Consider the following 26,814-nt stretch of genomic DNA (forward strand, 5'->3'; position numbering starts at 1 on the left):
GTATTTGATCCCCAAGCAAAACATGACTTAGTACTTCGTGGAGAAATCCTTGTTGGCAAACACAGAGGTAAAACGTTTCTTGTAGTTGGTGACCAGGTTTGCACACATCTCAGGAGGAGTTTTGGTCCACTCTTCTTTACAGATCTTCTCTAAATCCCTAACGTTTCTTGGCTTGGCTTTTTCTATAGGATTAAGGTCTAGAGACTGACTAGGCCACTCTGATGTTAATGTGCTTCTTTTTGAGCCACTCCTTTGTTGCCTCTGCGGTATGTTTTGGGTCATTGTCATTCTGGAAGACTCATCAATGACCCATCTTCAGTGTTCTGACTGAGGGATGAAGGTTCTCATCCAAGATTTTACAATGCATGACCCCCGTCTATTGGCCCCTCCAATGCAGCAAAGTCCGCCTGTACCTTTAGCAGAGAAACAGCCCCAGAGCATCATGTTTCCACCTCTGTGCTTGACTGTAGAGATGGTGTTCTTGGGGTCATAGTCAGCATTTTTCTTCCTCCAAGCATGGCAAGTCGAGTTGATGCCAGAGAGTTTAATTTTGGTCTCATCTGACCACAGCACTTTCTGCCAATCCTTTTCTGAATCATTTAGATGTTCATTGGCATGACTGTTCGTGTGCCTTCTTAAGGAGGGGGACTCGCCATGGTGGAAACATTATGCTTTGGGGCTGTTTCTCTGCTAAAGGTACAGACTGACTTTGTCGCATTGAGGGGCCAATGGATGGGGCCATGTGTTTTTAAAATCTTGGATGAAAACTACCTTCCCTCAACCAGAACACTGAAGATGGGTCATGGATGGGTCTTTCATCATGACAGTGACCCAGAACATACCGCCAAGGCAACAAAGGAGTGGCTCAAGAAGAAGCACTTTAAGGTCATGGAGTGGCCTAGCCAGTCTCCAGACCTTAATCCTTGGGGATCAAATGCTTATTTTACTCACTGAACTGCAACTCAATTTATAACATTTGTATCATGTGGTGTTTTTTTTTTTGATTGAAATCTGTCTCTGATTTAAAATACACCTATGATAAAAAAGATAGACCGGTCTTTTTTTTTTTTTTGTACATGGACAAACTTACACAATTCGCAGAGGATCAAATAATAATTTTTCTATCCTCCATCGACACACGCAGCCTCATCTTCATGAGCTGAGTGGGTTATGCTGCCACCTGCAGGAGTAGTCTAGGCAGTATGTTAGTACAAAGCTTTTAACATATACACGCCCACGGGGCCGTCCCTCCAGGCATAACCCCCACTGCCTCAGCCGAGCACATTCGTTTTTCTGACTAGAGGAGTAGGGCCTAGGTTTCCTGCTGGGACTCCGGTCTCAGTTTTTTATTTCTTTTGAGAATATTTTTACTTTTATTTCTCTTTACTCACTTGCAAGCTAGTGTTCAGGAAAGACTTTTCCTGGTGATCTACAAGCAACGATGCCGGCTGGGGCTTCGCACTGAATAACTTAGAGCCTTATGGTCCCCCCAGTCTGGCCTACGAGTGTGAGCAGGTTATAGTTCTGACCTAGGCCTAGCCACGGCGGTCCCCCTTTTCTGGAGGGGGACGAGCCTGCGAGCGGATGCATCGCCGGGATGCGACGACCTGGAATGCCCTGAGTCCCAGCTTACCCTTCGGCTGGCAGCACCCCCACTTCGGGTGGGAGGCAGTCTGCCCGGAGCGGAGCCCACCCGGTCGATGGTATGGTGAGTAAATGTACCCCCTTTGCCCCTGCTGGCCTTGGGGTGATGTGATGTATGTATGTATTTATGTATGTATGTGTGTGTGTGTGTGTGTGTGTGTATATATAATAAAGTGTGTATGTATTTATTATAATACATGCATACAGCCTCACTAATTAGTAGCAAGCCTTATGTTTTGAGAAGGCAAAAACACAATTACAGTGCTGCATTACTAAGCAGGAAATTGCAAAGATTCTAACAAATTATGGGTGCCCCTCCTAAATACATTTTTACGAATGTCTTTAGTAAAAAAAAAACTGCCTCTCCTGAGCTCTCGTAGGTAATTTTAAAGTGCCCCAGTCATCACAACACCACCACATCACCACTGAAAGAAGGACTACCTGTAAAAGAAGAGGCTGTGTTCATTTGGGTAAAATACCTGCTCCCCGTCCACATGCATTTTTCCCCCAGGAACAGCATTGTGCGATGGGGGGATGGGGATAAGTAGTAGGTATTTACCCACCCTAAATGTTAAATAGTTGCAGCAGGCGAGGAGCAGCATTGCATTACAACATTGCTTCAAAAGGTAGGCCTAAAGCTGCTTCTGTCAGGTTTTGCCATGGTCATTTTTTTTTTTTTTAATCACAAAACGGATTTGTGACATGTTGACATTTGCCATAATATATTGATCTAAAATGCAAGGTCTGCTTTTAAATGACAATCTGCCTTTTCGGATATGCAGAACAAACATTAAAAAAACGGTATATCCTTTTCTTTTTCCCATTCCACAGGTTTTCAGGGTTTTTTTTTGTATTTTTTTATTTATTTATTTTTTTTTGTAGTTGCCTTTAACCTTCTCTATTTTTTTTCCTTGATCCAGAGTACACAGCTGATAAATCCAGTTGCCACAAATAGCAAGGGATAAAGGTTTAGATTTATTAACTGGTATACTCTTCCTGGGAGATGGGAGGGTTAATAGAATGCTTATAGAAAAACACTAACAATAGAAATGTCTAAAGGTGAAAGCAGAGAGGGAAATGTCACACCACTATTGGTTGAGGTATCAAACTTGCATTTTGCTGACTCCCTGTTTGACTGACAGATACATGCAGGGTATTGTGCAGTAAAAGATTTACAGTATTGCCTACGGAATAAAATGTACTGAATGCACCTCCGCAAATCCAGTTGTCACAAGTTATGCAAAAAACCTATCTTGATTTCTTTTTAAGTTCAAATATGCCCAGCCATTCTTTAAACTTTCAATGTATTTTACTTTTAATAATAAGAAAATCTATGTGATCTATATTTACTTTCTCTTTTTCTCTTTAGGTACATAGCACTTACCTTGAGAGTAACTGGCCAATCAGGGTGAGTAAACTATTTCATAAGAAGCTTTTATAGTTTTTTTTGTTTGAAACTGTTGTGAGGAAGAAATGGTCTATGATACCTGTAACTGCCAGTCTTAACTTTGATTATAAGGCATTAAACAAGGCTCTGTTTGCCAAACGCAAAACACAAAATTCTGTTTCAATTTTTATGAAACCCTTTGTCACACCATCACCCCAGTGGAAGTGTCGTTTTTTTTTTTTTTTTTATATATATATAAAATATTAACCAATAAAAGTGTACCTTCATTTTAACAAACATTACATTTGTAAAGTAGACCCGGAAGTTTAGGAGTGTAGGTTGGGTTACTGTGGCTGACTGTTCTTTGGTTAAGTATTTCTTCTATGCAGTTGCCTTTCTAGTGTAATTCAATCTATTTAAACCTGCTGAGCCAGTATGATCATGTACTATGGGGAATAATAGGGGAGCTCATGTAGGGCTGCAGCAAATTACATTTTTATTTAATGATATGTTTAAGTCTTTGGGAATGCACACACAAACGTTTAGGAAAAGTTGCAGGAAAGCATACACAAAGGAATCAGAATGTAGGCGGAACGACTGTGATTTTTCATCTGAAATTTGTTTTATTAGGTTTAAAAAATGTTGTATTACTTTTGAAGAAATAGTAACAATTAAAGACATTATTTTAAAAATGGCATTAAGAAATTAATATTAACAGTTTAGTTAAATGCAATGAACAGCAAAGAGCCTAAGTGGTATTACTACAGGAATGGAGGAGTGTACAAGCTGCGGCCTCTACTTTACGACTTGCTGACTATATAACTGCTTACAAATTACAACTCCTAACTGTCATGCCATTGCCATGTGTAAGCACATGCAGGGGTTGTTAAAGAGGGCATTCATATTGGCAGAGACAGGGGTGGACTGACAACTCATGGGGCCCCCTGTGTCCTGCCCACACAAGCCACACCCACACAAGGCACCTCCTACATATTGCACTGCCCACATTACATGCACTCGTCACAGAATTTCTCTGCACGATGTTCAAAATAAATGTTCAATTAGTTGCATTAAAGAATGTGTGACAATGATACATTTCCAAAATATGCCAACATTTTTTTCCCAGAGTGATCCATAGGATACAGTAATTAAACTCTGAACACAATTTAGAGCAAATTAGGAACAAAAAGAAATATTTGGGGAAAATTAAATTGCAGATTTTAAAAGAGCACAAAATAAAACACATCTAGGTCTTTTCAATCTGACAAACTATATTCAAATTTCCAAAGCGATAGAAAAACAATAAACCAAATTACCCTCATGAAATGAAAGACTAATGCAGGCAGGGGCCAATACATATTTTTGCACTCCAAGCAATCTGTTCTGGCTTAAAAACACCATATTGTCACCACCAGTTTTAAAGTGGTTGCATCCTCAAAAAAAAAAAAAACCCTGCAGGACAAAGGCATAATGAGCTAGTATGCATCCCATACTAGCTCATTATGAAATACTTACCTTAGAACGAAGCCCTGACATGGCTGCCCGGACACTTCTGAAGCAGCTGACATCTTCCCTCGGCGTCTCTGGCGCTGTGAGTGGCCGGAACCGCGATAACGTCACTCCGGCGCATGCGCGCGGGAGTTCACTTTCCGGCAGGGAGCTCTGAAGGTCCGGCGTTGGTGTCAGCGGCTGCATGCAGGGCGAATATCTGCTAAACCATGCAGGTTTAGGAGATATTTTACCTACAGGTAAGCCTTATTATAGGCTTACCTGTAGGTAAAAGTTACAAAGCGGAGGAAAACTACCGCTTTAATTTTGGCAGCGAATTTCAGTTTCGTTTTAGTCTGTCTTTTGACTAAAATGCCATTTTAGTTTTAGTCCAATTTTATTCATCTGCAATTGTTTTAGTTGTATTTAATGTATTATAATGCAATGCATTATTTAATAATTTCATTAGATTTTCCAAACTTCTTATATACTCCTGGAGTAAAAAATGCTAATATGTTATTATTTATGGTATTAAGGTTTGAACAAAGTCACAGATACAGATTTAGCCTCTCGGGATGGTCTGAGGAGGCCTGTAATGCTGCACAGTGCTTTGGATGGCGGTCTAAGGAGACCTGTAATGCACACTGTGCTCTGGATGGTGGCCCGAGAGGGCTGTAATGCTACACAGTGCTCTGGACATGGATCTCAGGAGGCCAGTAATGCATTGTGCTTTGGATGGTGGTCTAAGTAGGCCTGTAATGCACACAGTGCTCTGGACAGTGGTATGAGAGGTCTGTTATGCTTCACAGTGCTCTGGATGGTGGTCTGAGGGAAGGCCTGTAATGCTGCACAGTGCTCTGGATGGTGGTCTCAGGAGAGGCCTGTAATGCACAGTGCTCTGGATGCTGGTGGTAAGAGGAGGCCTGTAATTCACACAGTGCTCTGGACGGTGGTCTGAGGGGAGGTCCTCACTCACAGTGCTCTGCTCTGGATGGTGCTGAGTCTGGGCTCTCGATGGGGTGTAATGCACAGTGCTGCTCTGGACAGTCGTTTGAGGAGGTCTGTGATGCTGCACAGTGCTAACGGCTAAGCATGGAGCTCTGTGGAAACCGGAAGTTTACGAGGGTAAACGTCCCTCCCTCACATTTTTTTGTTACATTTTTTGTTAATTAACCACTTTAAGACCGATAGATTTTACCCCCTTACTGACCAGGCCCTATTTTGCAATTCGGCACTGCGTTACTTTAACGGACAATTGCACGGTCGTGTGACGCTGTATCCAAACATAATTTATGTCCTTTTTTATTTTTTTATTTTTATTTATTTCAGGTACTTATATAGCGCTGTCAATTTACGCAGCGCTTTACATATACATTGCACATTCACATCAGTCCCTGCCCTCAAGGAGCTTACAATCTAAGGTCCCTAACTCACATTCATACATACATAGTAGGGTCAATTTTATTTTATACAGGATCCAATTAACTTACCAGCATGTCTTTGGAGTGAGGGAAGAAACCGGAGTACCCAGGGGAAACCCACGCAGGCACAGGAAGAACATACAAACTCAAGGCAGGTAGTGTCGTGGTTGGGATTCGAACCAGCGACCCTCTTGCTGCTAGGTGAAAGTGCTAACCACTACATCACTGTGCCGCCCATTTTCCCCCACAATATTTTTCACATTCTGCTATATAACATTCCCCAAAAAAATGTAAAAATCAAAATTTAACATTTTATGCCAATTTGTTTTCTGCTACATATTTTTGGTAAAAAAAAAATCACAATAAGCGTATTTTGATTGGTTTGCGCAGAAGTTATTGTGTTTTTTTTTTTTTTTTACTAGTAATGGCGGCGATCTGCGATTTTGTTGCGGGACTACGTCATTGCGGCGGACAGATTGGACCCCTAACTGACATTTTTGGGGGGACCAGTATGCACTGTTACTGTAATAATGACACTGGCAGGGAAGGGGTTAACCCTATGGGTGATCAAAAAGTTAAATGTATGCTTCATGCTTACTGACGTGTGGGGTTGGGGGTTCTGTGACACAGACAGAGATCACAGGTTCAGCTATGCTGAAACCTGTGATCTCTCCCCTTCTGTCACTGAGAAGATCCGCCTGCTTTGTTTACATAAGCAGGCGGGTCTTCTCACACTTTCCTCAACGATCAGGGAAGGGAGGCGGCGATCGCCGCCTCTTCTCCTCCGGCCCGACTCCCGCTGTGTCTAAACACAGCAGGAGCGAGCCTCCGGAGGCGCGCGCGAGCACCGCCAAGACCACTAGGAGTCCAGCGACATAGGTCTGTCGCTGGACCCAGGGGAGCCGCACTGCCAAAGTCCTCTCTGAAGCTGCACACCGCTGTTCTGCCCATACACGGGGCTGAAAAATGTCCGGCCAGCTTGGATTCAATGTACCCAAGTTCAGAACAGGATCAAGCAGTGATCAGAGGCATCTGGAGAGCTCTGGGGTGGCATGCCCAACTCACCCTCATCCCCCAGTACAGAGCCAGGCACAAAGCTGTAAGTACAGCTTTGTGAGCACACTCACAAAACCAGGCATAGTAGTATAACATATGGCTTTGTAAATACTGCATAGTAGTACTTACAAAGCCTGCAATAAAGCAGTAGTTACAATGCTAGTTGAATAAAAAGCCTCAACTTTTTTGGATATAATGGTCTCCTCTACAGCCTGAGCAAGGAGCACGGCTGCTGAGGGAGAGTAGTACTGAGAGACAGCAAGTGTACACAGTACATCAATCAGAAAAGCCTTGCCTTGAGCCTGCTTACAGTAATTAGCATTTCAAAGGGAGATCTCCCTGAGGAATCCAACTGCTTCTGTGCAAATGGAGAAGGGTAGAACGGACACTGCAGGAAAAGTAGGTGGGGATAGTGGTGGGCGTGAACCAGCAGCTCTGATCTCCCTGTATGCAGCTGTTGGCAGGTTTTTGTGTGGCTCTCATGTTATCCAAAGTGCAGCTGTGTTACCCTACAAAAAAGGTACCACGATAGAACCTTTTATGGGGCAATGGGCCCCGTCGGGCAGTGTCCAAGTGCCCTAATGGTCAGTCCGCCCCTGGGCAGAGATTGACCTTGGCGTGCGCTTCTTTTTTTTTAATTATTAGCAAGTCAGGCGAAGCACCAGTATTACCTGTGGTTTCCCTGCAGTTGATCTTGTTCCTATTGCTGACCTACTATATCCTGTTCTGCACTGTGTCTGTGTGGAGACAGCCATCTTGATAGAGGCATGGCTCTGCTTACCTGGTGTCAGAGCTTCCCACTGGTTGCTAGTGATTAAGGCCTCTTTCACACGGAGCGGACCGTATTGCGATCCGCTCCGGCACTTTTTTTTTTTTTTTTTTTTTACGGATGACTCTTGTGTCATCCGGTCCGTATGTCCGCATATCATCCCATCCGTTTGCGGATGATATACAGACATAATGTATGTCTATGTGATTGCGGATGACACTGCTGACATGCGATTTTGCATCCTTTCCGTTTTTTAAACGGAAGAAAAATAGGGTTCTGTTCCGTTCCAAAAAAAGAGAACAGAACTGAAAGGACGGAAATCGGATGTCAGCGGATGGTCATCCGCTTACATCCGCAATCCCATTGACATGCATTATGTCCCTATATCACCCTCAAACGGATGGGATGATATACGGACATACGGAACGCCCGTGTGAAAGAGGCTTAAGGGTCTGATAAAGGAATATTCAAGCAGCATTAGAAGAGGTTCAGAACGCACAGATCCACAGAATGAATACATCAGAAGCAGGGAGATTTTTGTGCTATGGTCTCAGGTACAGCTTCTTTTCCAACAAGAACATTAAGCCACATAGTAACAGTAAATTCTACTCCAAGTGTCAAATCCTATAGAGGATATAAAATATTCACTTTCTAAGTTCAGGTCCACTTTAAGCAAATAACATTATCAATTCCATGTATGCTGACAAACTATTAGTTTTCTTTTAGCCTGGAGTTCAAGAGTGCAGTTCTAAGTAATCCTCCTCTCTCTAATTATGGGTAGTATATAGGAAAAATTGTACTAAGACCTGATGTATTTTTACACGACTCCTATCTGTGGCCTACTTGGGATGGGTTAAGTCTGTGTTTTAGCAGCTGTGATTTTTTTTTGTTGTGAACCTTTATTTAATTAATGGTTTACCTGTTGAAAAAAAAAAAAAAAGTAAGCCTCCTCTTATTTTTTATATACAGTTTTCTGCCATAGACAAACATGGACAAAATGTTGCGGTTGTTGGAAAATTTGGATTTGCACATTATTCTTTGGTCACTAAAAAGTGGAAGCTGTTCGGCAATATTACACAGGCAAGTCTCTCTCCCTCCCTATCTCCCTCTTTCCTTCCATCCATCCTTCATTCCCTCCTCCCTTTTCCCTTTGTCATCCTCCCATTATCCCTTTCCCCTTCCCATTATCCCTTTCCCCTTCCTTCTTTGTTTCCTTCCTTCCATTCCTTCTTTCCTTCGCCACATGTGTGACCACAACAGGTAGAGCATCTTTACTGAAACACAGCTGAACCTAGTAAATGAATTAAAGTAGAACTAAAGGTAAAACGCTTTTTATCTCATTTTGGATAGAGTAAAAAGTTTTTTTTTTTTTTTTTCGCCCCCTAAGTCCCATTGGGGAGATTTCCCTTCAATTGCTGTCCCATAGCCAGAAGAAGTGGTGAAAGGATATCCCTCCCGAAGTGAAGGAATTCCTGGATGTCACCAGAACTAGTCTTCCCATTGTCAGATTTCCTCCCCTTTCTGGTGGAAACCCAGAATTTGAGATTTTCTTTTACGTTCACTTTTGATGATAATGGTAAACAGGACATATAGAGAGGATGAATCTCCATAATTGGGGCAGAAGTAGCAACACCTGACAAGTGTTCTAACCCCTTTCCACTCTTGTCCTTAAGTTATACCTTAAAATTATTTTCTTCTTCGTTTTTTATGTATTCTTCTTTAGGAGCAGAACATGACAGTGACAGGAGGTCTTGCTTGGTGGGATGATTTCATAGTTCTTGCATGTTACAATATAAATGATCATCAGGAAGAGGTGAGAAGATTTTTCAAGACAATACTTTTTGTTTGTTTCTTCTATGTGGCTTGAGTTTATGAAATGTACAGTGCCTTGAAAAAGTATTCATACCCCTTGAAATTCTCTACATTTTGTCATGTTACAACCAAAAAACGTAAATATATTTTATTAGGATTTTAAGTGATAGACCAACACAGATTGGCACATTATTGTAAAGTGGAAGGAAAATGATAATGGTTTTCAAAATTTTTACAAATATGTGAAAAGTGTGGCTTGCATTTGTATTTAGCCCCCCCTGAGTCAATACTTTTTTAGAACCACCTTTTGCTGCAGTTACAGCTGCAAGTCTTTTTGGGTATGTCTCTATCAGCTTTTCACATCTAGAGGGTAAAATGTTTGCCCATTCTTCTTGGCTAAATGGCTCAAGCTCTGTGAGATTGGATGGAGAGTGTCTGTGAACAGCAGTTTTCAAGTCGTGCCACAAATTCTTCGAGATGTACAGCCGTAGGTCGTTTGGCTGTACATCTCCTATGGATCACAGGAGTGCAGTTATTCTGCACTCCTGGGACCGGTTTTAAGCAGAGAGCAGTCTGAAGTCTGCTCTCTGCTGACGTCACAGATATCCGTCCAGGCACTGCATCATCGTGACCATGGAGTCGGGATCCGCAAGGTGCCTGGACCGACACCTGACTCAGCGGGCCGCTCCCTGCCTCTCCACAGCCCAGCGCTCCAGTTAGTGAGAAGGGGGAAGAGCAGAGAGCTGCTGACTGAGAGTCAGCAACTCTCTGCTCGGGGAGCTGTCGGCAGTGTTCAGTGTAGAGCTTTTAGGCCAAAAAGTTCAGTTTTTGGTCTCATCTGGCCAGAAAACCTTCTTCCACATGTTTGCTGCATCCCCCACGTGGCTTCTCACAAAATGCAAACTGGACTTCTTATGGCTTCTTTCAGCAATGGTTTTCTTTTTGCCACTCTTCAATAAAGGCCAGATTTGTGGAGTGCTCCCACCTGAGCTGTGGATCTCTGCAGCTCCTCCAGATTTACTTTGGGTCTCTTGGCTGCTTCTCTGATTAATGCTCTACTTGTCTGGCCTGTCAGTGTAGGTGGACGACCATGTCTTGCATTTGTCCATACTCTTTCCATTTTCAGATGTTAGATTGAACCAGTATCAGTGAGATGTTCAAAGCTTGGGATATTTTTTTTCTAACCTAACAATGCTTTAAATTTGTCCACAACTTTATCCTTGATCTGTCTGGTGTGTTCCTTGGCCTTCATGCTGCTGTTCTCTAAGGGTCTCTAACAAACCTCTGAGGACTTCAGTATTTATACTGAGATTTAATACACACAGGTGGACTCTATTTACTAATTAGGTGACTTCTAAAGGCATGTGGTTCCACTAGATTTTAGTTAGGGGTATCAGAGTAAAGGGGGCTTAATACAAATGCACGCCACACTTTTCAAATATTTATTTGTAAAAAATGTGAAAACCATTTATAATTTTCCTTCCACTTCACAATTATGTGCCACCTTTGTGTTAGTCTATCACATAAAATCCCAATAAAAAAAATTTAGATTTTTGGTTGATGCATGACAAAATATGGGAAATTTTAAGGGATATGAATACTTTTTCAAGGCACTGTATTTGTCTTCATACAGAAAATGAGGTTTTTAACACTTGTCCATTTTGGACTTCTTTTTTAAGCTTCGGGCTTACCTTCGTACATCCAACTTGGACAATGCCTTTGCACACGTGACCAAAGTGCAGCTGGAGACTCTTCTCCTCAGTGTGTTCAGAGATATGATGATCCTATTTCGAGCAGACTGCTCTATCTGTCTCTACAGTATTGAAAGAAGATCTGATGGGTGAGTGTTGATGGGCATCGGGTTTCTCTTACACTTGGCCTAGAGGAAATTTCCATCCAGCAATGCTTTAACATACTATGTATAATCCTATCTGCACTACAAACTAAAAAGCCATAAAGTCACATATTCCCAGCCTAGCCATAGACTTGAGCTTTTTGCAATCTATCGAGAAAAGTGATGACCATTGACTGCATCTAGACTTGTAACTCCTAAGTTTTCATTTGTAGTTATTTTTGTTGCACTTTTTCAGTAAGATATAATGACCTGAATTGCAAGTGAAAAATGGTAGTTCAATGAATCAATCCTATAATATCAAGCAAGCCTTCAGTTAACGGTGTAGCCTTGCATTTAAATATGTCTGCATCCCTTGCTCCATGATTGGCTCTTACTAAAGGGGTCCTAAGCTTTTATAAGCCAGACAAAATTTTTATATGATGCACTGCTCAAAAAAATGAAAGGAACACTTTGAAAAAGCATCAAATCTCAAAGGGGAAAAAATTAATGCTGGATATCTATACTGATATGGACTGGGTAATGTGTTAGGCATGAAAGGATGCCACATTGTTTGATGGAAATGAAAACTATCAACCTACAGAGGGCTGAATTCAAAGACACCCAGAAAATCAAAGTGAAAAAGTTATGCAGCAGGCTAGTCCATTTTGCTGAAATTTCTTTGCAGCAACTCAAAATGGTACTCAGTAATTTTGTATGGCTCCCATATGCTTGTATGCATGCCTGACAACGTCGGCATGCTCATACTGAGACGATAATTGTTATCCTGGGGTGTTTCCTCCCAGATCTGGACCAGGGCATCACTGATCTCCTAAGTAGACGGAGGTGCCTGGGGGCGTCGGGTGGACCAAAACATTATGTTCCAGAAGTGTTCTATTGGATTTAGATCAGGCGATTCAATGGTATCAGTTCCTTCATCCAAGACCTGGCTGCATACTCTAGCCACATGAGGCCGGGCATTGTCGTGAACCAGGATCCACTGCACTAGCGTAGGGTCTATCAGTGGTTTCAAGGATTTCATCCCGATACCTAATGGCAGTCAAGGTGTCATTGTCTAGCGTGTAGAAGCCTGTGCGTCCCTACATGGACATGCCTTCCCAGACCATCACTGACCCACCACCAAACCAGTCATTCTGAACGATGTTACAGGCATAACGTTCTCCACGGCTTCTCCAGACACTTTCACGTCTGTCACATGTGCTCAAGGTGAACCTGCTCTCATCTGCAAAAAGCACAGGAGGCCAGTGGCGGTCCTGCCAATTCTGGTGTTCAATGGCAAATACCAATCGAGCTCCACGGTGCCGAGTGTGCACAGGGCCCACTAGAGTATGTCAGGCCACCCCCATGAAGTCTGTTTCTGATAGTTTGCTCAGAGACATTCACACCTGTGGCCTGCTGGAGATCATTTTGTATGGCTCTGGCAGTGCTCATCCTGTTCCTCCTTGCGTAAAGAAGCAGATACTGGTCCGGCTGATGGGTTAAGGATCTTTTACAGCCCTGTCCAGCCATCCTAGAGTAACTGCCTGTCTCCTGGAATCTCCTCCTTCTGGAATCTGTGGGAGACACAGCAAACTTTCCAGCAATGGCACATATTGATGTGCCATCCTGGAGGAAATGGACTGCCTGTGCAACCTCTATAGCAGTGCTCCTCAACTCCGGTCCTCAGGGCCCACTAACAGGCCAGATTTTAAGTATTACCTTGGGGAGATGCAGACTAGAGTACTGCAATCACTGAGCAGCAAATGATATCGCCTGGGATGTATTTGTTATCTTGCAAACCTGGCCTGTTAGTGGGTCCTGTAGACCAGTCCAGGTTTTGCCTCATGCTACCAGTAGTGACATTGACCCTAGCCAAATGCAAAACTAGTGAAGAACATTCAGAAATGATGAGTAGGAAAATAAAAATGTCAGTGGCCTCCACCTGTAAAACCATTCTTGTTCTGGAGGTTGTCTCATTGTTGCCCATCTAGAGCACCTGTTAATTTCATTAACACCAAAGCAGCTGAAACTGAATAACCACTCCCTCTGCTACTTAACTGACCAGATCAATATCCCAGGAGTTAAATTGACTTGATGCTATACTCTGAATAAAAAGTGTTCCTTTCCTTTTTTTTTTTTTTTTTTTTTTTTTTGAGAGGTGTATATGATTAACAACTTCTTAACAGAATTCAATGGAATTAAATGCAGCCTTTCCCACATGCTGAAAAACCTTTCCAAAACGAATGCCCACAATCCAATACAGCAGGACAAAATCGCGCCGTCTTCTTTGAATTTTTGCATCCTTGATTTCCTTTTTATATATTATAATATATTCTATGTAAAAAATTAAACCATGATAGTGTTTCTTCATCTTTAAATTTTTTAAAAGCACTTTTCTTATTATTTATAGCTTTTTTTTTTTTTTAACTTTGGCCATGAGCCACATAGGTTTTATTTTTGGCCTTTTAAACTTCTTGCCCATGTGAATATACTTTGCAGTGAGTTTGCATACAGTTTTTTCCAGTCTCAACCTCTAGACCTCTAATACTGGGAGGTCTATAACAAACCCCCCATGATGATCTTTGTGTTACGCACACCCATGTACATTTCCACCCATACTTCTTCAGACTCCTCACACTCTCCATCAACTATGTCCTCTTTCACACTCACTTTGAGATCCCTTCTCACATAGAGACAAACACCACCACCCCTCAGTTTTCCCCTATCTTTCCAAAAGGGAGCATAGCCAGGAATAATAGCCCAGTCATGTGAAGAATAAAGCCAAGATTCAGCAATACCAAATAAATCATAATTCTGCTTGTGCACCAGAACTTCCAACTCGCCTATTTTGCTTGGCAGACTTCTGGCATTGGTGAAAACTTTAATTCATTGTCTCATTTTGCACACTTCTTTTGCATATGTTTTATTTTAGTACCAATAGTACCATTTCAAATGGTTGTTAGTATACGGGAACCATGTTATCCGCTGCCATAGCTCTCCCCCTATTTTTCCCCATTCCACCCACCAATAGGGGCTGACCCATTATAATCTAATTCACCCTCCCCTTCCCAATCCTAGTTTCAATACTCCTCCATCCTTCCCATAAACCTCTCCCCAAGCATAGCAAACCCCCTTCCATTTAGGTGCAAACCATCTTTAGCATATAGGTTGCACCCCAAAGAAAAGTCAGCCCAGTGCTCTAAAAACCCAAATCCCTCCTTACACCAGTTTCATAGCAATGCATTCAGCTCTCGAATCGCCCCTGTCTTTCCTGTGTTGCGCATGACACAGGCAATATTTCAAAAAATATCACCTTGGAGGTCCTTCCCTTCAACTTGCAGCCTAGTTCATTAAATTGATTCTTAAGGAGCCACCACCTTACATATATTCTGTCATTGGTTCCAACATGGACTTTAGACAGCTGGGTCATGCCCAGCCCTCCCAGTAATTTATCAACCCGGTCCACCACATGCTGAACCCAGGCACCAGGGAGATGGCAAACCATTCGGTTGAGGTGATTCTTGGGACACATTCTATCAGTTCTTCTGATTATAGAATCTCCTATTACCACAACTGTCTAGGCCTACCTGCACTACCGTCACAACCTCTACTAGATGGGCTGCTCTCCCGGCTGTTAGGGATAGCAGTGAAATCTAGAGATTGACACCCCCACATCTTCACCCAGCTTCACAAATCTGTTAGGATGCTCAAACCCAGGGCTGGTCTTCCTTTTCTGTGAGCCCCTACCACTTCCTCTGATTGTATTAACCCATCTTCCTACCTGATGATAATCCTGACTTACCCCTCCCCCCTCCCCATTAACCTCACTAGCCACCTGCAAAGTGAGCAGAGGACCCATTTCAAGGTTGTCAATTCTGCCCAGTGTTGCAAATTGCTCCTCTAGATCTCTAATGTGAGCTTTCAGAAGGGCAAACTGCTCACAGCTGTCGCAGCGGTATCCATCCTGGAGCGGTTGGTTCGTTATTGTATACATGTGACATACTGTGCACTGCACAAAACCTTCAATCTTGCTAGCACACGTTTTTCTGATTACAACAATACTACTACTAACAACAAATTTGAAATGTTACTTACAGTATTGAAGACTCCTGACAGTATTGAAGACTCCTGGTATAATCTCCTGTTTTCAACTCTGGTTTTTAACTCCACTTGTTCCAGCAAGCAAAAAGGTGGCAAACTCAAGAATGAGCAAGCTCAGAAATGAGTCTTACATAAAGTTATATAGTACCTGAAGCATCTGTGACCAATAACCACTCCCTTTAATAAGTAGTGTGAAGGAAGGAAAGAAAGAATAAGGGAAAAATAAGGGCTATTAAAATAGTGACAGAAAAGGTGTAAAAAAACTTGAAGGAAAGACCCCCTAAAAACACCTAAAAATGCAAGCGCAACAATCACCAGCAGTCAAAAGCAAAACTGTTTATCCCTCTCCACTCAAATTTCCCACTCTTCAGCCTCCAACCAGCAAATCTGGCAAGGTCAAAAATGAGTCCTACTGAAAGCTATATAGGACCTGAAGCATCTGCGACCAATTAACCACTCCCCTTAATTAGAAGTCTGAAGGAAAGAAAAAAAAGGGGGGCTATTTAAAAAGTGACAGAAAAGGTGTTAAAAAAAAAACTGCAAGGAAAGACCCCCCCTAAAAAAAAAAACACCTAAAAATGCAAACACAACAATCACAAGCAGTCAAAAGCAAAACGGTTTATCACTCTCCACTTAAATTTCCCACTCTTCAGCCTCTAACCAGAAAAACCGTTGTTGCTCTTATTCATAATGTAAGAGAAGGCCATTATTCTCAGCCTGGTACAGTGCTATCTCTGTTCATTACAAAATGCTTTTGTAGGGTATACATGTTATGCCTGTACAGGGAGCTCGATACACATTTTCTACTACATATCAAATTTAATAATAACTTTGTATATTTATTCATTTTTTTGTGACAACATTTTTTGTAAACCGTAATATATTTGTGTTTTTGGCTTCCCTATAACTGTTTGACTGTGTGACACCCTCCTACATATTACATATTTGTTCATCTAATCTTCTGCAGGCCAAATCCTTCAGTGTGTTTACAAGTCCTGCAGGAGGTGTCCATGTCTCGGTACATACCTCACCCGTCTCTTGTAGTGTCAGTTACCCTAACTTCGGTGAGGACAGAAACTGGTATTTCATTAAAAATGCCTCAACAGGTATGGTGCCATAAGTAAGATATTAGGTTGTGTCTTTTTATAATTTATTATTTTTCCCTTTAAATTATTACCTTGATAATCACAAAAGTTAGTGCGATAGATTATTTATGTTAGTTGTATTGTGTTTTGTCTGTCATTTAGTACATCTTTAATCAGTGATGATTCCAGATTCAAGAGACCAGTTACAAATACTAAATCAATTTATTCAACTTCGTATAAAAGTAATATTTCTTTCTTATTCAATGAGGGACACAAAATTCAGAGACTTGGGTTATATTTCTACCTACAGAGATTTGGACGCTGTTAAACTAAAATAAGGCCCTGTTCACATCAGGGTATGCTAAAGCAGAATTGCGCATTTCTAGAATGCGTTAAAATGGCTGCAAAACGCGCAACGTTCCTTTTGAGTGCCATTATTAATGGCAGCCCAGATACACAAAAAAAGCATTTTGACATATGAGTAAATGCTCAAAAAACACGCCAAAGTTGACTCCATAAAAAGGTACAGTAGCTACGTTGGCACGTTTTTGCAGCACATCAGCCTAATAAAATGAATGGTGCTGCTCCAAAAACATGCTAAAAATGCAACACTCCCACACCCAGAATGCCTCCGTTTTTTATAGTGTCCTATAAGGATTGAAGTCTTTTCTTTTAAATTAAAATGTAATTATTTTTACTAGCCATTTTTTATTTTTCAAGAATATATTTTCCTTAATCAAAACTTAGTTTTATATCTTAATCAGACTTATTAGAACTGTTGTCATTACCTCAACTTTCCGTTGTTTTCCACGGAAAGGTTTTAGAACTGAATGCGTCACTAGGTGGAGTTCTGCACAAGTACGCTCCAAACACTATTCCCATCATTCAGTGCGAGGTTAACCCCTTCCTGCCAATGCTCCTAATTGCAAGAGACATGCAGTTCAACTTCAGCTAGTCCTTTTGCCATACACAGTGACCTTCTCTTTGAAATTCTCCAGCCTCCAATGGCCAGTTCATGAGTACCCAAGGTTTTTACCTCCTATAATCAGAGCTAAGTTGCCCTTGGCAAGCTTTGCAATATGGTGGACCATAAGCAAATGGAGAGCTACCCTGCTTTATCTAATCCCTCTAGCGCAGGGGTCTCCAAACTATGGCCCTCCAGTTGTTCAGGAACTACAATTCCCATCTTGCCTAGTCATGTCTGTGAATGTCAGAGTTTTGCAGTGCCTCATGGGACGTGCAGTTCCACAACAGCTGGAGGGTCCTAGTTTGGAGATTCCCTGCTCTAGCTCATGATCCACTAACAGTTTTGGGGTGGCCTGCAGGGCTCCCTGTCATGGACCGGACATCGACAGTCTAAAACATTTTTCCCTAATCGAATTCCTACATTTCTCAGTCTTCTTTAGCTTTAAATCTCTACAGTTATGCAAGATTTTATTTTAAATTGAAACTTTGACTGCTGACAGAAGAGGCCTTAAAGCGTACTTCAATGGCTTTGCCTCCAGAATTTTCTGGTGGCTTTATGTGACTCGGAGACTCCACAATCTCTGCCAGATGGGGTTTCCCCTATTGAGTCGAAGGCAGCTGCTATAGCGCCCAGGCTTAGAGAGAACAGTTTGGTGCTTCTTTATGCAGTAAATGGAGGAGTGGTGTTAACCTGACCAGGATCCCTTAGAGCCCCAGACGCCATTTAAAGAGTCCTGTATTAAGAAGTGGGCCATTCCTACCACAAATCTGGCAGTGTCCCATTCTACTAAAGCACCGACTATTAGGAGATAATTTCAGTTTGTTTTCTCTGGCAGGCCCTAATTGCAGCCTACCATGGCATTGATGCTAATTTGCCAAACATTAGGAGAATGTATTAAATGCATTGACAGGCATCCAGCTTCCATTTTCACTGATCCCCTGTTTGTTGAGTCCTTGAAGCTTATGATGGCAGTCCTACACTGAGTGGACAGATTAGTAGATATTTCCTGTCTTATTACAGTTATGGATCTTCTGTCAGTTAACATGCGGAGAACTCTTGCGTTAAAATGTTGTTCTGCAGAAGAGACTTGTAAAAAGCGTTAGCTGTGCATACCTTTCGTGGGTAAATATCTTTTCTGAGCTGCCTTGAACACCCTCTTTAAAGATTTCACTTGCAGGTAAGTGCACTTATCTACCCCAGCAGAAGAAGCCCAGGCCTTAAGCTGGGAAGATTTAGAGGAGCTCTAAGCACCTATAATAAAAAAAAAAAAAAAAAGTCAGCAGCTACAAAAAGTGTAGATGCTGACTTTTAAAAAGCAGCCACTCACCTGTCCCACCGTCCCGCAGTGAGCTCACTCTAGCGGTCTTTATCATTATCATTCCTTCCCCCCACCCCCCTTGGCGGCGCCAGCATCTTCACTATGGGCACCCCGCTGTGAAAGCTTGCGGCTTCACAGCCGGGTGCCCACTGCCCATGCGCTTGTTGCACACTGCCCATGCGCTTGTTGCGCAGCCCATCATGGATTGGTGGATGCAGTCTTCTAGGAACTGTCAGTGTCCCAGAAGACTGCAGGGCAGAGGGAGGGAGGTGAACTTTTGTTCCCGAGCGCCGTGGTGCTCGGAACGGAAGTGGGAGAAGGTATCTGGCAAAATCAGGTACCTGCTCGCCATTTCTTAAATATATTTTATCAGGATGCCCCAGTACATCCTAATGAGATTTCTCTTTACTGCTTGGATGTGGTTTGTGCTGTGCATTTTTATCTTGCAGCCTCTATTCCCATTAAAAAGTGACTTTTTTTTTTGTCACTGCAGATGGTCTCTCGTTCCTCCATTCTAGGTAGCTTGGATAGACCATCAATCACGCCAAAATAAGGGTTCCACCTTTTCCTTCTAGGTCTGTAAGTGGGGAAAAAAAGGATTGCAGGACTGTGTCCTGCTTATGGTGGACTTTAAAGGCACCCACAGGAGAGATTTTCTTAAAAATTATAATTTATTGAATATCACTTAAAACCTATTGAGGCCATACACAGCTATATTAAAAAAAAATCAATATACATGTGCATATCAGTATTATAATTGTGGCATAATGTTTCATCTCTGTACAGTAACTTCACATGAGGTATCTGGCGTAGTAGGTCAACGCGTTTCGCTTCATGCTTTTTTAAGACCAGCCACGAATATGCCACATTCAACTTTTTACAAAACGGATAGCATCATTAGTTTCAGTATTGCAGAAAAATACAGAGATTTTACATTAGAACTTCAATCAACGATCACCACCTGTACGCTAGATACCCAATGAGGTCATACACGTCTGGAGAGCGGACATAGGGGAAGGTCACATATAGAGGCTCAATTATAACGCCTATATCCCTTTAACAGCTGTATATAACAATTGAAAAATGGGTATTAACTATAAAACAAAGTATATGCATCTAGTGTTGAGTCCGCAATGTAGTATAATATATTCTCCTTACCTTTGAGCATCTGCCTGATCATCAACCAGATCGGTGACTCCACAGGCAGATACGCTCAGCCCGCTGCTCTTTATCCCCCACGAGCGCCACAGACGCCGCCCTTCTGATGCCAGTCGATGGTGCTGTGTGTGCCCCATCACTGCGCATTCACAAAATGGTGCCTAATGCAGTGGGGCCATGATAGGTCTGTAAATGTTTTGGGGCTTTTCGGCATTGGGCATCAGATTTTCAAAAGCCCCTACCTGGTCTTCTGCTCATATTTTTTGCAATGTTCAGGCCTCAGCGGATGCCAGCTTCTGGCATAAAGAACCTTTAGGCAGCTGCCGGCTACCTCTAGTTTTTACACTGTTGTTTTATGGGACATGTTGGTGTATTTTTTCTGTTGCCCGCTGCTAAGTTGGACTGCTTTCAGATGTCCCAAATTGTCTCTGATTCTGTATCCCTTATTGAATGATAAAGAAAACAGGATTTTTGTGCTTGCCATTACATTTTTTTTTCTTGGAGTTTCTTAAGGGACATGGGTCTAACCCCTTCTGTGTTTGGTATATAATCTAATGATGGTTTTCTACAAAACTGAAGCATGATGGTAGTAGAAGAAATTATACTTAACTGGCAAATGGCTTTTTTTTACCAGTGTCCAAATCTACTTGTAGGCAGCGGTATAACCCAATTCTTTCTATTACTTCTGATCTTGTGTCCCTTAATGAACTCCAAGAAACAGATTTTATGGTAAGTGCAAAGAACTTGTGTGTAATGCTTTATCTTAAAGTGGTTGTTAAGCCACTTGCATGACTTTCTATAATCATCTTTGTTTCCTAAACATGTACGCCTCTGTCTATGTGTTTTATAAAAACAATGCTGTATATACCTGATTTCAGTGTGCTGCTCAGCGATCACGTGACTGGACGGCTCTCTCCTCTCCCTGTCTGACAGCTGCAGGGCCGGGGCCTAGATTCCCCTGCTGACGTCACTCGGGAGGAGGGGAGAGCAAGAGCCAGACAGTCACTTGATTGCCTAGCAACACACTGAAATCTGGTATTCACAGCATTTTTTTTTTTTATAAAACACACAGAGGCACACAGGCTTAGGAAAAAAAGAGGATTATATAACATATTAACAGTTATTTCAGCTGCAGGAGAGGTGGGCGGGCTGTGACACTGAGCTAACAGGCAGGGAGGGGAGGGTGGAGGAGGACACCGGAGAGCAGAGAGCATGGCTGCGGATGACTGAGGCATGTACAGTGACCACGGTGCCAGGGGTCAGCAGCCATGATTTACTGTGGTCATTTTACAGAGTAGAGGGTATAGCCAGGCATGATCAGCCAGGTATTTCAGGTGATAGAAGGGCCAAATTACACAGCACAAGCACTGTGCTGTATAACATGCTTTTAGGGAACAGGATCAAATTTTTTTTTTTTTTTTTTTGAGTAACAAACTCTTTAAAGCCGATCTTAAAGTGGTTGTAAGCCCTTGCATATATATATATATATATATATATATATATATATATATATATATATATATATATATATATATATATATATATATATATATGAAGCGACTATCCTCCGTTCACATCTAGGAGTTCTGGATCGTGGGCCCAAACGCGGCGATTCTGCCCGTAATCCTGAATCCCTTGCAAATCACAGGGTGCCTGTCACTCAAAAGAAGTTCCAGAATTTCTTTTGAGTGACAGAATTCCCATGATTCTGTTTGCACGATTTTATGGCGATTTGTCGGGCGACCTTCGCGGCAAAATCGTACCGCCATTGGAAATGACGGGGATCGCAACTGCATCCCGTGACTTGCGGTGATTCGGGATCGTGGGCAGAATCGTGCCAATTCCGCCTGCGATCCAGAACGCCTAGATGTGAATGGAGCCTAAATGTACCTCTTTTGTGAGATCATGAAATTGGTAGGTTTAGTAATGACAAAGTTAACAGTGAATCAGTAAAGTCGATGGAAAAATTGTAAAAAGTGTTCTAGTCAGTAAAGGGTATATTGGTGCGAAGCTAAAATGGTAGAACCTGAGCTACAAGATTTGATTTAAAAAAAACAAAAACCCTGCACACAAAACCATTGCAGTGGGCCTCCACTACCCCATTTTCACCCCCCCCCTTCCTTTTCCCCGAAGTCTTGAGGCTAGAGGAAAAGGCTGTAAAACTCATTCCTCTATCCCCACCCGTATGCACGCTTCACTTCTCTCTGACAGTCTGGGTTTTGGGTGGGCCCTCGCTGTCCTTGTGTACAAGTAGGACTATAGATCCCATGTTGTATATGATGATGATAGAGTGTAACCACTGGAGTGCCTTGGAGAAAGAGCTTTGGCAGACATACCATGAAGAAAGGCTAATGGAGCAAGAAATAAGGTAGTAGGCTTTATTCTTCTACCACTAGATTTATCAAACATTAACCCGTGTGTGTGTATTTGGGTTTTTTTTTTTTTTTTTTTTTGTGATGCCATGAACACTTTTGTCACTATTTTTTGTTTGCTTTTTTAGCAATGCAGCATAAAGCTAGATATAGAGTGATATTGTTTTTTCTTTTATCTCAGGCTTGTGATGCAGAAAGCATAATGCTGAACCTAGCTGGTCAGCTAATAATGTTGCAAAGAGATCGCTCAGGTCCTCAGATTCGGGAAAAAGATGCTGGATCCCAACAGAGAAAGCTGGTATGTAAAAGAGAGTGCTGTGTCTTGCAAAAGAGGAAATATATGTATATTTAGCACCCCCTACAGGAGGTTTGTAGCTTTGAAATTCACAACATATACTGTATTTGTGCAGCTTGTTTTAACTTAACCTAGGGATTCAGTAGAACAGTTCCTTTGTATTAAAAAAAAAAAAAATCTGTATTTACAGTTTTATAGCTATAACATATCCAGGATTGTTGAAATATGACCAAAAGTCAATATAAACTTACATGGACTGACAGTCTGGCAGAAGTGGAATACAAGCATTATCTTCAACCAAAGGGCTATCGCTAATGTTACAATACTTCAGGGAAGAAGAAAAAAAATTACCATATTACCCTTGCATTTTTGGGGAGAGTTTCCTCACGTTACCTTTCCATGATCCATTACCTAATATGTCTTTACTCAGTCATAGCATAACATGACTAAGACATGGGGGAGGGTTGGAAAGGGATTGGGAAATTAATAGGAATGAGAACTAAATAAAAAGGAAGAAAAACAACAAAACACAAACTATGCGGGTTAGTAAAGAAAAGTTCTATTTAAAGTAGTTTGTCATTTTACAAATTGAGTTAACTCTGTCATGAATTAAAAAGCTGGAGAAAGATGGCGTAAATTCTTTCTTTTGTGTAGTTTTTCGGTAGGATCTATCAAAATACAGTGGATATAAAAGGTCTACACACCCCTGTTAAAATGTCAGGTCATGTAAAAAAATGAGACTATGTTAAAGAATTTAAGAACTTTTTCCACCTTTTAATGTGACCTACAAACTGTACAACTCAGTTGAACAACAAACTGAAATCTTTCAGGTGGACGGAAGTAAAAATAAAAAACTAAAATATGGTTGCATAAGTGTGCACACCCTTAAACTAACTTTGTTAAAGCACCTTTTTGTTTTTTGTTTTTTTTACAGCACTCAGTCTTTGTGGGTACGAGTCTGTCAGCATGGCACATCTTGACTTGGCAATATTTTCCCACTCTTTGCAAAAACGCTACAAATCTGTCAGATTGGGAGGGCATCTTGTGTGCACAGCCCTCTTCAGATCACCCCACCGATTTTCAATCGGATTCAGGTCTGGCCTATTCCAAAACTTTAATCTTTTGGTGAAGCCATTCCTTTGTTGATTTGGATGTATGCTTTGGGTCGTTGTCATACACTAGCAGAAGCCTGAAGGTTTTGTGCCAATATTGACTGGTATTTGGAACTGTTCAAAATTTCCTCTACCTTGACAAAGGCTCCTTTTGCAGCTGAAAAAAAAAATACAGCCCCAAAGCACGATGCTGCCACCACCATGCTTCACTATGGGTATGGTGTTCTTTTGGCGGTGATCAGTGTTGTTTTTTTTTTTTTCTGAACACAGCTACATCCCCCCCCCCCCCATCCGATCAATTAAGCGATGCTAAGTTTAATTTAATTAATTGCCTGGAACTTCGCTTTAAATATAATCATATTCATGACAAAGCATCTTGGTGCTACACTTGGATGAAAAATAATCAATAATATTTTGTTCTGGCTAGTTGACTGAATCTGAAACATTTTTAGGCCTTTATCTTTACCTGGTGACCGACCAGTAAATCTGTTACTTTTCAACTTCCTTTAACATACCAAGCTGTTCAACAAAAGTGGCAGTTATAGTGTTGAGAAAAGCCATTTAACACTGACAGGGGTGCTTACAATGATCAGCTTTTATACATTTAATTAAAACCTTTATTCCAAAAGGAAAAAGAAAACGGTTTCTGTAACTGTGTAAAATGTGTTAGCTGGAGTTCAGCTGGTATTTGTTAGTCAAGTCCTAAATTCTCAATCTGCTAGTCTAACACTACCCTATCCCCAGACAATGCTGCTGTCCAAAGGTGTGTCTGTTGTTTCTTCATGCAGAGTTGAGATACAGTGTGTTACTGGCCAAATTACTAGGTGAAAATGATGGAAAAGAAAACTATTGCAGCTACATCATTTAAGGTTTGATAATCTGCAACATGTTACATGTTACATGTTTGGTTTTTGGTTTAATATCGCTTAAGGCCCCTTTCGCAGGGGGCGGATCCGCTCGGCAGCCTCCGCTCCGTTGATCCCCGCTGAGCAGGCAGATGACAGGTCTGTCTCTGCTCTCTGTGCAGAGAGGGACCTGTCAGAGTCCCGCTCTCCTCTATGGGGAGATCGGATAAAATCGGACCCGCTGGACGAATGGCAAACGTATCTCCATCCGTCTGTTTTAAGCAGATCTTGTCGGATCAGATGACAGGCGGGTGTCAGTGGACACATCTCCGCTGACATATCGCCTCTCCATAGAGGAGAATGGGTGGCCCAGTCAGGACAGCCTGAAAATTGGACAGGTGGACCTGATTGGTCCGATTGTGTGAAAGAGCCCTTAAGCATATATTGTTTTTGGGGACAAACAAGGCTTTCTTCTGTTGCCTCTAAAGATTTATTTAATGGTATATATATCTCAAAGGCAAAAAAAGTGAAAGGATAAGTTCACCTTTACAGAAAAAAATAAATGCACATATTTTTGCAGAACAAAAATGTGCATTTCATTTTTTTTCTCCTATATTAAAAAATGTATTTGTTGAACTAACCTCGTACTTTACATTATCCGTACTACCCTTAAATAAAATTGATGACAATGATTAAAAAAACCCCACAAAAATCAGAAGGCTGCAAACTCGATGGATGGATGAGCGCTTTTGGGGTGAAGGAACAAGACTGGCCTGACCTCAACCGCATAGAACACCTTTGGGATGAATTAGAGAATTAAATGCGCTTCTGCCTGCCAGGCCTTCTCGTCCCACATCAGTGCCTGACCTCACAAATGTGCTTCTGGAAGAACGTTCAAACATTCCCATAGACACACTCCTAAACCTTATAGCTGCAAAGAGTGGGCCAACTCAATACTGAACCCTATGGATTAAGACGCCATTAAAGTTTGTGTAAAGACAGGCATCCCAATACTTTTGATAATAAAGTGTATCTGTGATGCGGCCAGTAATTTATTTAGTAGTTTGTGCACAATAAATCAGTGAATATACAACCAAAATGAACACTTTTTCCTTGTATTGTATAAGTAAACCAAAACGCTGTGTATTAAGGTGATTCTTTTTTTTCTGGAAAGCATTGTATCCAGGGTCAATAGATCACGGGAGCAATGTGGGCTCCTGCAGACATGTCTTCCGACTTTTAGCCCAAGTTTCTATACAGGCTTTCTGTTTGAGTGCTGGAGGACATGTCTGTGGACTATAAGCGCGCTCATCAGTGCCCCCTCAGCCCTTTGAAACTATAAGTTTGTCTGCCCCAGATAGTACTTGTAGTCTATTCTTTCACAGGAATCTGAAAATGAATGACAATTTTTAACCACTTGCCAACTTCCCCATGCAGATTTACTGCGGCAGGGCGGCTCCGCTGCGTATAATCACGTAGATCTACATGATTAGTGATTATGTGCTGGAGACGCGTTTCCGCTGTGATTAGACACAGCGGGAGGCAGACCCCTGGAGGAGCGGGCTTGATGGCCGCCGGCCTCCGGCGATCTTCGGCTATACTGACAGGAGAGCCGTCTTGAATGTAAACAATGCAAGACGGCTCTCCTGTCAGAGAGGCAGGGAATTCAGCTAAGCTGAATCACCGATCTCTTTCTGCCTCTTTTAAATCCATCCCCCCACAGTCAGAAAGCACATCTAGGGAACACATTTAACTCCTTCATTACCCCGTGTTAACCCCTTCCCTGCCAGTGTCATTTATACAGTAACAGTGCATATTATTTAGCACTGATTACTGTATTATTGTCACTTGTCCCCAAAAAGTGTCACTTAGTGTCAGATTTGTCCGCCGCAATGTGGCAGTCCCAATGAAAATTGCTGATCGCCGCCATTACTAATAAAAAAAATTTTAAAAAATAAAAAGTCCATAAATCTATCCCATAGTTTGTAAACGCTATAATTTTTGTGCAAACCAATTATACGCTTTTTGGGATTTTTTTTTAACCAAAAATATGTAGCGGAATACAAATTGGCCTAAACTGATAAAATTGGATTTTTTACATTTTTTTTTTTTATTGGGAATATTTTATAGCAGAAAGTAGAAAATATTGGTGT

At 41.7% G+C, this 26,814-nt stretch overlaps 1 protein-coding gene across 1 annotated transcript in view; it reads left to right on the forward strand.

Annotated features, from left to right (window-relative positions):
• RIC1 (RIC1 homolog, RAB6A GEF complex partner 1) overlaps positions 1-26,814 on the forward strand; it is a 236,308-nt gene that overhangs the window by 181,578 nt on the left and 27,916 nt on the right. The window contains exons 13-18 of the mRNA XM_082259802.1: positions 3,014-3,052; positions 8,735-8,845; positions 9,489-9,578; positions 11,257-11,417; positions 16,477-16,615; positions 22,591-22,707. Of these exons, the coding sequence (XP_082115928.1) occupies positions 3,014-3,052; positions 8,735-8,845; positions 9,489-9,578; positions 11,257-11,417; positions 16,477-16,615; positions 22,591-22,707 (657 nt within the window). The remainder of the gene's footprint in view (positions 1-3,013; positions 3,053-8,734; positions 8,846-9,488; positions 9,579-11,256; positions 11,418-16,476; positions 16,616-22,590; positions 22,708-26,814) is intronic.

The sequence above is a fragment of the Pelophylax lessonae genome (assembly GCF_965119305.1).
Source record: "Pelophylax lessonae genome assembly, chromosome: 1".
In the NCBI taxonomy this organism is placed as follows: Eukaryota; Metazoa; Chordata; class Amphibia; order Anura; family Ranidae; genus Pelophylax; species Pelophylax lessonae.